At 53.7% G+C, this 11,345-nt stretch overlaps 4 protein-coding genes across 4 annotated transcripts; all 4 read left to right on the top strand.

The window, feature by feature from the left end:
* Positions 1-343: 343 nt before the first annotated feature.
* JKF63_07372 (uncharacterized protein) lies at positions 344-2,281 on the top strand (the record flags this gene model as incomplete). Its single annotated transcript, XM_067903311.1, has 1 exon — positions 344-2,281. The coding sequence occupies one exon, from the start codon at positions 344-346 to the stop codon at positions 2,279-2,281; it is 1,938 nt and encodes a 645-aa protein (XP_067759621.1).
* Positions 2,282-3,823: 1,542 nt separating this feature from the next.
* Positions 3,824-4,585, top strand: JKF63_07373 (uncharacterized protein; the record flags this gene model as incomplete). The annotated part of the gene is made up of 1 exon (XM_067903312.1): positions 3,824-4,585. One exon carries the CDS (start codon positions 3,824-3,826, stop codon positions 4,583-4,585), a length of 762 nt encoding a protein of 253 aa, XP_067759622.1.
* Positions 4,586-5,598: 1,013 nt separating this feature from the next.
* On the top strand, positions 5,599-7,272 carry JKF63_07374 (uncharacterized protein; the record flags this gene model as incomplete). The annotated part of the gene is made up of 1 exon (XM_067903313.1): positions 5,599-7,272. The coding sequence occupies one exon, from the start codon at positions 5,599-5,601 to the stop codon at positions 7,270-7,272; it is 1,674 nt and encodes a 557-aa protein (XP_067759623.1).
* Positions 7,273-9,946: 2,674 nt separating this feature from the next.
* Positions 9,947-10,447, top strand: JKF63_07375 (uncharacterized protein; the record flags this gene model as incomplete). Its single annotated transcript, XM_067903314.1, has 1 exon — positions 9,947-10,447. The coding sequence occupies one exon, from the start codon at positions 9,947-9,949 to the stop codon at positions 10,445-10,447; it is 501 nt and encodes a 166-aa protein (XP_067759624.1).
* Between the last annotated feature and the right edge of the window lie 898 nt (positions 10,448-11,345).

Below are 11,345 nucleotides of genomic sequence, written 5' to 3' on the forward strand. Positions count from 1 at the left end.
CTTCCTCGTACTATCACGTCTGACTTCACACACTGATACACAACTGTACTTATCATCGCTCAACTGGTCCCTCTCTTTTTTTCATTAAACATGAATATTTTTATGCATATATACAATACGTACCATGTGCTCTCTGTATCATATTCGCATTCTTGTCCAGTAACAAAGACGGAAGCTGAGCTGCCTTTTGAAAGTAGAGGAGTGAAAGCTCCCACGCCCCCCTTTTCCCACTTTTCGCTCTCAGTGAAGTGCTTCTCTGTGCTGTGCACCCGCCTCGCCTTCGTGTAAGGCTGTTGTCTTTTGTGTGCCATTTTTTGTTCTTTTCCACTACCCAAGAAGCGAAATGGGCAAGCCAGGCAAAAAGGCCGGGAAGGGGCTTCTTGCCCCCACCAACCCCAACCGGCGTACTGACCCAAACAAGACCAGCCTTCGGGACCAGCGAACCATTAAGCGCCTGAAGATGTACAAATCGAAAATCAAGCGAGATGAAAAGGGCAACATCATCAAAGGAAGTGTACTCAAAGCGTCTGATCGCATCGAGCAACAGATGGCGCGCATCGCACCCGACCGTCGCTGGTTTGGCAACACAAGGACAATTGGTCAGGAGGCCCTCCAAAAATTCCGTGAAGAAATGGGGGCCAAGTACAGGGATCCGTACAGTGTCATCATCAAGCAGTCCAAGTTGCCACTTAGTCTTCTGGAAGAGCCGAAGAGTGTTGACGGGAGCATCCGCAAAGAAATGGAATGGGACAAAACTTTTGGTGACAAAGCGAATCGCAAGCGCGTCCGCCTCAATGCGGTTGACATCTCTGCTTTGGCGACAGAAGCCGGTGACAAAAGTGACAATTATGTCTCCAACAAAAAAGAGAAAGACCGTGATTTGATGAAAGGGATGCACAAGGATCGCAACGACAAATCTAGAAACGGCATTTTGATGACAAAGGGTCAGTCAAACCGAATTTGGTGCGAGCTATACAAGGTGATCGACAGCTCAGATGTAGTGCTCTACGTTGTTGACGCGCGCGATCCGATGGGTACGCGAAGTGCCTTCCTCGAGGATTTTATGCGCCGCGAAAAAAAGTATAAGCACTTTGTTTTGGTCCTGAACAAGTGCGATTTAGTGCCGCTCTGGGCCACCGCTCGCTGGCTCCAGATTCTCAGCAAAGATTATCCCACAATTGCTTTCCACGCCAGTGTGAACCATCCCTTCGGAAAAGGCAACGTAATATCTTTGCTCCGGCAATTTGCGCGTCTGCATAACGTGACACATCGCGGTAGCAAACGTACCAAGACGCCGATATCAGTTGGCGTGATTGGTTACCCGAACGTAGGAAAGAGCTCGCTGATTAACACGCTACGCCGTAAGTCTGTCTGCAAGGTGGCCCCTATTCCTGGCGAGACGAAGGTCTGGCAGTACGTTGCACTGACGCGCAGTATCTTCCTCATCGACTGCCCTGGTGTCGTGTACGACCGCGAATCAAACAACGATATTCAAGCAGTGCTCAAGGGTGTCGTGCGTGTAGAGCGTCTCGGAAACGCGGACAAGACTGACGTCGTGGACACCGTACTGAAGATTGTCAAGCATCGCGATATTGTGGCCACCTACGGCGTCCAGGAATGGCACGACGTTGTTGATTTTCTCGAAAAGCTCGCAAAGCTTCGCGGGAAGCTGGTTGCTGGGGGTGAGCCGGACGTTGAAGCAGCAGCGCGCATGGTCTTGTACGATTGGCAGCGTGGGCGTCTGCCGTGGTTTAATGCGCCCCCATTCGAGTCTAATAAGCACTACCGCGATGCAGTAGTGCAGCCACAAGAAAAGCAGATGAAGCTGATTGAGCACTATAGCTCCTTTAACGTTATCGATGACACCATCAATCGCGGTGATGATCAGCAAGAAGAACGTGAAGTGAGTGACGAGGAGGTTCGTGTAAAGAATGGGGACAAGGTGGCTGGAGATGGGGTGTCAGAAGAGGGTCAACTCTACACGGGCGGTGGGTCAGAAAACGAGGAGGACGTGATGGGCCGCTCAGAATTTAAGGAATCCACCGAGATGTCCCCGAAGAGAGCTCGTAGGCGACTAGAAAAGGGCAACGACGTTGGTAAAGTCGCCACAGTGGCCACGTACGTGCTCGAACAGGAGGAGAAGCAGCGCAAGGCCAAAAGGCAAGAGAAGCGGAGGGCCGCGCGAAAAGAGCAGGAGGGCGTGGAGGCTTTCGTCGCTGTTGCTGAGCATGAGAGCGACGATGCGCTCTGGGCGCAGTTCTTGGCGGCTGCAAAAGAGTGAGGCAAGGAAAGGTGTGTCTTTTTGGGGTCCCCTCCCTCCCCTCAAAAAAAAAAGTGGCAGTTGCCGTTTATTTGTATTTAGTCTCCGCTGCTCTGGTTGGTCATGTTGTTATCCTTCTGTCTCTGTCGGAGGTGGGTGGGGAGGTGTGTGTGTGTGTGTGTGTGTGATGAAAGTGGACCGCCTACACACACAGGCCTCTCCCTTCTTCTCCCTCCCTCCCTCCCTCCCTCTCTCTATACACACATGACTCGTGTTGTGTTTATGCGACAGAGAAACACATTAAAGCGTTAAAAAGTTTTTTTTTCTTTGAGGGAAGGGGGGAAGAAAAAAAAATGGCATTTTTTCTCTGTTCTTCCTTTTTTTTTCTTCACGCGTAACTGAGAGCTCAGCTGCATGAGCGCTGATGACCTCTTTCCTTTTGTCTGCGTCTGCGTCTGCGTGTGTGTGTGTGTTCGTTTAAAATGAATGTACGCAAGTAAAAGTAATTTTTCTTTGCTCAACTTTTGGTGCACCCAGGAAAGGCAAAGTCCCTGCTCCCTCTCTCCACCCACTCATCACCACCATCATCATTATCAGAGAGACAAGTGGGTGCCGAGGTGAGAGCACGGGGAGGAGATATTTATTTATATAAATATATAATGGGGGGAAAGGAGAGGGGGAGAGAAGAAGGGGGGCGGGGGGGGGCGGTTGAGGGGGTCCTGCGGAGCTGCTACGGGTGCGTTTCCGTGGAATGCATATGTTGGCTTCATCCTGTGGGACTTTGGCGCGGACACACCCCAGGTCGAAAAAAAGGGGGGGAGGGAGGGAGGGAAGGAGGCTCCCTCTTTTTTTTTTTCAAAACTTGAAACGTCTCCTTTCATCTCTGTCCCCCTCCCCTTCCCTCCAAACACCACCGCCGCCATTTCTCATTGGCCCTCTTGCTCTTGAACGCACCCACTCTCCCACCCTCCTCCTCCTCCTCCCTTCTTGGTCGTGTCGATTCTTGGCGTACATTGTGGGATGTTGTGTGGAGATCGATGGTGTAAAATTCGACAATGAGGAAAGAGGAAGTGCCATACAACCCACTGGCTGCTCGCACACACACACACACACACACACGCTCTCTCTTTTTTCCCGATCCCCCCCCCTCCTGTCTTTGCGCAATTCTACATCGCTCCCTCGCGTTACTGGTGAGACCAAAGAGGAGGGGCCTCTTTATGCCTGTGCATGTGTTATTGCGTTTGTTGTAGTTTTGGTGAAGGGAGAAGGCGCTTCATCCCCATCCTGTGATGACTCGTCCATCACTCTGCCTCTACTAGCCCCCCCCCCCACCCTCCCTCCCTCCTTTCCTTCCTCCTTTCCTTCCTCCCTCTTCTCCAATTTTATTGGATTCAAAAAAATGGAGGGAAAGACAACAACAGCAACAAAGTCATTAAAAGACGTTTAGACAATCAGAATATGCTCGAAGCCAGGGAATGCAAAAAACACAAGGGTGGTGGTGGTGGTGGTGGTGGTGGGCTACGTCGGCCCCCTCTCACTTGTGTAAAGGGCGGCACCTGTACCATGACGAGCAGGGAAGCACTGCCGTATGCCGTTGCCCTCGCACAGGAGATGGAGACGGAGCTCCGACACCTGGGTAGCCTTCAGCAACACTACGCACAGCTTCTAATCCACCAACTGAGTGCCTTTGATTTTATTGACGGTGCGTATCCTGTTCCTGTGGCTGCCGCTGCCGCTCCTGCTGCTGCGGCAGCTCACAGCCCACCTCGCGCCGCTGCTAAGCCTAAAGTGGCCGTGTTCACCGCCTGCACCACACAGCCATCGGCGCTGCCAGCTTCTGAGAGGTATCACGTTCACAAGGCGCAAAGAACTCTACAGACACCGCGTCAGCACCGCGGTCGTACTGGTGCCACCCCTATCAAGGGCAGCTCCTCGTCTTTGCCTCGGCCTTTAGTAGCAACCAGAGAGTTGCCGCCGTCGCCGTCGCCGCCGCCGCCAAGATTTTCTCAGGAAACAAAACGAGAGGGTCAACGTACCGAAACGTCAGTGACGCCCCGGCCCTACTCGGGGACGACTAGTCCCGCTTGGCGTCAGCGTCACACTCGTGTCGCAGTCGCATCGGCTGTGCCTTTCGCATCGGAAGACGAGCTGAAGCGACGAGCGCAACTGGCACTGCGACTGATTCGGGAGGACCGGGATGCCTATTTCAACGCGAAGGCACGTCGCGCCGAGGAGCTGCTGCGCGAGGGCCGTGAAGCAGTGCAAAGAAGTCGCGCGCGTCGTCAGGCGGGAATGGCACAACCCCTCCCCTTAAATTCTGGGTAACACGTGCAGGCCTGCGCCCGCCTCTGTCTGTACCCCACCCCCACCCCCCTCTCCCGCTTCCTTCCCCTTTGTGGTCTTTCTCCCTCCCCCCCTATTTACTCCGTGAGCAACGGGCACGTCGCTCAAACAGACAATTACATGTAACCAACTGTGTCTCAGTAGTCTGTCTGTGTGTGTGTGTGTGTGTGGTGTGTTGACGCAAAGACTAGAACAGGTGGGGCAAAACACGAAGAGCTCAGTTGAGGAGAGTTTTGCCTCTTTACCCCCCCTTCCTCTCTTCCGATGACGACCCGGAGACATACACACATATATATATATATATGCATGGGTTGGCACATTGGGGGGGGGGGAAGGAGCAAAGAAAAGTAGATCCCATAAGTTAGAACGAATTCGATCTCTGCCTCATGTCATCCATGACCCGCCCTCCCACTCCTCCGGCTAGTGGTTGCGTCGGCGGTGATGCATCCATGTGTGTCCTCCTCTTTCTTTTCCCGTGCGGTGTGGTGCAGATCACGTTTTGTTGCCGTTTGGACCTTTACTCGTGTCAATCTCTCTCTCTATTCCCCACCTCCTCCTCTTCCTCTTCCTCCCCCCTCTTTTTTTTTTTGTTTCCTGTACGTGAAACAAAAACATACCGTTATAGTCACCTCCCTCCCTCCCTCCCTCCTCCTCTGCCCTTCTTTTTTTTTTTTTGGTACGACTACGCTTCACACTAGTTATTTATATATATTTTTATACACACACGAACACACACACACAAAAAAGCTCATCCACAAGGAAAATATCCCACCTCCCCTTTTCTTCATTTTTTTTTCGTGTGCGTGTGCGTGTGCGTGTGTTTCTTTTTTTTTTCTCTTTTATTTTGTGGACGTTTTGTCTGGTAGGAACGGGTTCGCCTGTTGTTTCATCTCTCCCCCTAAATAAAAAGAAAAATACTCACGTGTCCCTTCCCCCCCCCCCCCCCCCACACACACACACACGCCTCACTCCCCTCCCCCGCCAGACTTCCCGCCATGCAGTTCTATAAGGCGTGCAAGAGGGCGAACCGGGTGATTACTCACCGCCCAGCTGACCACTGGATCGGCTACCTCGTCGCTATCTCTGGTGCTCTGATGCAGATGATGAGCTACGGCATCGACAACAGTTATTCCATTTTTTCGGATAGTATGCAGAAGGACGCGACGCTGGGCTTTCCAAGCGCGACGACCGTCAGCTTTGGCAACTCGGTCTCTCTCGGTCTGTCGCCGGTGTTCGGTGTCTTTGCTGGCTTCCTTGTTGATCGCGTGCCACCACGTATCATGATGTTTCTGTCTACAGCGATGCTCTTTGCAGCACTGTGGCTGAGCTCGACCTACGCGACAAGCGCCGCACAGGTGACGGCGTCCTACTCGCTCCTCGCCTCCATCTCTTCCGCATTTATGTTGTCGCCTGGCGCGGCGGCGACGGGCTCGTGGTTCCAGAAGCGGATTGGGCTTGGGCAGGGCATCAATTTCTGCGGCGGCGGCGTTGGCAGTACGGTGATCCCTGCGGTGCTCGGCTCGCTTGTGGATGTCTACGGCTGGCGGCATACATTCCGTCTCATGTCTGCCTTCTGCTCCATCGGTGTCGTCGGCACAATTCTCTCCTGCCGACGTCACCCAATTGAGGACGACGCTGATGAGGAAGGGATCGCACTCCAGAGCAGCAACAGCAACTCCCGACAACCCGACAAACTCGGCCATGAAAAGGTGGAGGGCACTTCGAAACACCCCGGCAACACGCTGGGGGAGGGCGATGCGATGCGAGTATCGAGTTCCCACGCAGATTTGGTTTTCGGTGACAGCGACAGTGACCCCCACAGCAACGGCAAGGCGGATGGGAGGCTACCGATCAGCGCCAACGTGGTGTCTCCCAACTACAGCGAAGACATGCTGAATGCCATGAATGGTGGTGGGCAGCAGCGAAATACTGCACTTGGAGATCAACAGAAAGGCCCCCGTGCCGACAAGTTGTCGATGCTCATTGAAGAGATGCACACACGGGTTTTGACCCCTAAGGAGACCCTTCGTGTCCTTTTCTCTGCTCGTTTCCTGATCCACTTTTTTATGTTTGCCATATATGGTTGGGCCTTCTACGGACTCATCTACGTGGTGTTCCCCTACGTCTCCTCCATGGGCAAAGCGGGGACGGTGTACGCCGACGTCACCCCTATCAAAACGGCCAAGGCGTCGACAGCGTTTACATTTTGGGGCGTCTTCCAGATCTTCGGCTCCATCCTCATTGGTGCCGTGGGTTCCACCACGGACGACGCCTTCGCCTACACCATTTGCTCTGCCGTGGGTGGTGTAGCCACATCGCTGCTCGTGTTCTGTCGCAGCTACGCGTCCTTTGCGGCGTGTTTGAGCGTTGTTGGTTTCTGCACCGCGGGCATTTTTGCGATGATGCCAGCGCTGATCGCCAGGGATTTCTATGGGCCCAACCTCGGCTTCTTCATGGGCTCCGTATTTGTGGCGGGTTGCCTTGGTGGCTTCTCGGCCCCCCCGATTCAGGCACAGCTGCAAACGCGCTACAACGGCAACTACTCGTACGGTTGTGTGTTCATCAGCTGCTGCATGACTGCGCCTGGTGTACTGTGCTACTTGTTTTTGTGGCCAGGAAAGAAGAGTTTTGTCGGGCGTCTCTTCAACCATCTTCCAACGTTGGGGTAAGGTGGGGGCGCCGCCACCTGGTGCCACTAGCCCCCCCCCCGTATGGGTGGTCCGTCTATGTGAAGCCTCGTGTGTCTGCCCCCCCCCCCCCCCCTTCTCCGTTCCCACCATCACCACACATACACACACCCCCTCCCTCCCTCCTTTCCTCTCTCTTGCTGGTGTCCATGAGGCGTACTCGTTGCCGCAGTCGCGTTCCATTGCTGAGGTTTGATAGTGGCCCGTAAGTAGCGTGCCAGTATGCTGCCATCCCTCAGATGACCGAGCTCTCCCTCCCCCCCCCCCATACTCTCTCTTCTCCCTCCCCTTCCCCCCAAGACTCGTTGTCGCAGGTCGCAAAGGAATCTGCGACTTCGATCCACACTTGCACACAAACGCAAAGTATAGCAGACAGACAAGAATGCCTCGGCTACGGTTTGTGCACTCTCCTCCCCCCCCTCCCTCCCTCCCTCCCTCCCTCTTCTTTGTGTCTGTGTCTGTCTGTCTGTCTGTGTGTGTGTGCTGGGGGATTTCTGTAGTACACGATAGTGTGGATGACTCAGGCGCACACATATCTTATATATGTTTTGCGGGTCCTCTTCCTACTCTCTAAGAAGCAACACAAACGCACATATATGATATACAGCCTGTAAAGTGTGCAGAGGATTATATATTTTTAAATTTTTTTTTAGGAGGGGGGGGGGAGGGTCAAAGGGGAGGAGAGAGGAGAGGGCTGTGAGATGTCTGTGAGAGAGTCAAGATAAATGGGTGCCTGAATGCTTCGCGCGTGTAGGGGGATGTAGCTAGCCTGGGAAGTGGGAAAAAAAAGGGCGGGGGAAAAGAGATGAACAAGCCAGTGGGTGGGTGGGTGGGGGGTAGGGGGGGGGGGGCGGGCGGGTATGCAGAAGGTCAGGAGAGGAAGGGAAGGGAAGGGAAGGAGGGGGGGGGGCGCAAAACGGCAGGCAAGCGCAAAATGGCTTGTTTGCCCCTCCCCCCCCCTTTTTTTTTTAAATTTTTGAATTATTCGTTTTTTTACTGCCGCTCCTTCTCTTCCCGCAACCCTTTTCTCTTTCTTTCTTTGTCTCCCCCCCCCCCACCCGCTTCACGCGTGTTCGTGTGAGCATATATGTGTGTATGTGTGTGTGTGTGTGTGTGTGTGTGTGTGTGTCTCTTTTTTTTTTTCATTGACAACCCCCTCCCCCTCCTCTTTCTCTTCTCATTTTATGTGACTCTTCCCTCCACCCACCCACCCACCATCACCCTTGGTTGTCGGATGATGATGATGATGATGTGTTGGATGTCTTCTTTAATGTACCACCATATATATCATGACGGTGTTTTTCCTATCTTGGTTACAACTGTCCCGTCTTGATTTGAAAAAAAAATGTTAGGTCTATAAAATATACACAAATATACATATATATATATATATATGGATGCTCTTTTATCCTCTCTGGCGGTCAAGGGCTGTCTAACACCACCGCGCAGCGTCACACTGCGCCCCCCCCCTCCCTCCTGAACTGCACACACACACACACACACGTGTGTGTGTGTGTGTGTGCGTGGTGGTTGTGTAGAGAATGGAAGAGGGAGAGATACACTGTGACCTCTGTGTAGTTGTGTATACATCCTTTACTAAAACACAGGTGAATGCACAATGATCACATAAGGTGACAATGCAGTATTTGGTCCTACGACACGCTTTCCACTTTCCCTTGCCTCTTTCCTCCGCACCCCTCCCTCCCCTCCCTCCCTCCCTTCCACTCCGTGATTTCTCCTGAGCTCTTTTTTTCTTCTCTCCCTTTGATTTTTCGTTCTTCAAGGCCCTCATCTCATCTGATTACTCGCGAAGGTCAGCCAACAAAGAGAGAGAGAGGGAGGGCGGGGGGAGGCACTGCACTGCACCTCGTTGCTGGCTGGCCCCACACTTTTTCTTTCGGGTTTCCCCTTTGCAAAATTTACACCCGGTCGGGGGTGGGGGGGTGAGTGAAAGATTCTCGAGCTCACGTTAGAGCAGATTCGAAAAGAGAGCAGAGGCAGGAAGGGGAGGGGAGGGGCGGGGGGCGGGGCGGTCCATCAGTTGAAGGCGTAATCGCATCTTTTTTTTTGTGTATGTGTATGTGTATGTGCACACCGCAGCGCATCTCTCCTCCCAAAGGTTCACCACCACCACCACCACCACCACCTGTGTTACCGCGCCTGTGTCTTTTCCGGGTCTCATGTCACGTTCATCTACTCCCTCCCTTCCTCCCTCCCCGCTGTGCTGAGCAGGAAGAGGGAATTCCTTGTTTGCCTCTCTCTCATCCCCTGGCGTTGCCGATCCGACATCACCAAAGAGATTCATCCGCTGCTGCATGTCCTCTTTTTTTTTTTTGAAGGTGAGCTCACTTTGCTGCTCCCCCTCCCCCTTCTCCATCTCCCTCCATTCCTACCTTTTCCTTTCCTCTCTTGCCCTTGTGCTGCTGCTGCCACTCGTTGCCGTACACACACACACACACACCACATCTTCAGCAAAATCACCCATCGAGGGTTTCTTTTGTGCGTCTGTCCACCTACCGTGTCCCCCCGTCCTCCTCCTCCTCCTCCCCCCCAAAAAAAAAAAAACAGGGGTACATACCCCCCTCGCCCCCTTTTTTTTATCATTCAACAATTGTTCCATCTACACTTGGGCGGAGAGTATTTCCTGAGTTCGACGATGAGTCGGTTAGTCCGCACTCTGGCAAAGCCGTTGACGGTGCCGGTAGCTATATGCACCCGTCAGGTAGCAGCGATGGACGAGCCACTCAAGCGACACATCGATGCCTACGAGGCGCGTGGCGAGGACATCACCATCGCCGTCTGGCGTGAGTATGTGGACGGACAGCGGGCGCTGCTGCCGCACCGGTGGGAAAAGCTGCGGAGTGAACTCATGTATCTCACGTCCGGTGAGATGGCGATGTCAGACCTGACCTTTGCGGATGTTTTAATTTTGATACGCTTTCTCACGAAGTGCCTCTTCATCTTCATTGTTGCCGTGATGGTCGGCCGCCGCTCCGTCTTCCCGTCGCTCGAGCCGGCTTCGCCGTTTGTCGAGGAGATCGTAAAGAATTGGCAGCCGAACCACCTGTCGAGGGTTGCGGGCGCGGAGCACATCGCGCGTTATCAGGCAGCAGCTGCTGCTGCTGCTGAAGAACAAACGAAGACACCGATCGCTTAAACTGCAGAGGGGCTGAAGGGGGGGAGGTGAGGGGTGGGGGGGGGGTCAAAAAGAGGGGGAGAAGGGAGGAGTTTCGAACACGTATTTGTCTCTGCGTGCGTGGGTGCGCACCGAGGCGCACGTTATCGTAATGTCTGCCATTCTTTTTTTTTTTGCTCCACCCGTCCTCGCCGCTCCACCCCCCCACCCCGCCGCGTGAGTAGTCAACGCAGAAAAAGTTCAGCCAGGGACAGTGCCAATAACGAAAGAGTGAGCGAGGAAGGACAGGCGGGCGGGCGAGGGGCAGGCTAACATCACATCAAGCTGCGTTGGGCGTACGCGTGTGATACTGTCTAGGAACAGCACTGCGTGCTTGGTGAGGTAAGCAGGTAGAGGGGAGACGGGGGGGGTAGCAAGAGAAGTGAATAGGAGGTAAAAAAGGGGGAGGGGGGGAAGGGAAAGGAGATGCAAGGAAGCCGCATGATGCTCTTTGAGATCTCATTTGGGTAATTTCTGTTCTCGATCTCGCCCCGGTTCTCTTCTCAGCTTCTCCTCTCTTTTCTTTACCCATCTCCGTGTCCACACACACACAACCTTATCTCCGTTTTTTTTTTTGAACGTTCTATGAGGAGCTCTCTGCCCCCCACACCCCCACCCCGCTCCCCGTATCTTGGCCGCACTTGTCCTACTTCATTTCTTTCTGCGGAGTAGGCTCGTCAACGCCCTCGATCGTAGTCATGCCTCCATTCGTCCCTCTCCCAAAGTCTGTTCCTTTGAGCAGGAAAGCCGGCCTGCACACTTCCACTCTCCGACAGGGTACGCTTCGCTTTTTCTCCACGCTGATCTCCCTCCCTTCCCTCCACACACCTTCTGCTCTTCCCCTGGAGGGGGGGGGGGGGGCTGTCCATCACCCATTTGC

Source organism: Porcisia hertigi, chromosome 5 (genome assembly GCF_017918235.1).
Source record: "Porcisia hertigi strain C119 chromosome 5, whole genome shotgun sequence".
Classification (NCBI taxonomy): Eukaryota; Euglenozoa; class Kinetoplastea; order Trypanosomatida; family Trypanosomatidae; genus Porcisia; species Porcisia hertigi.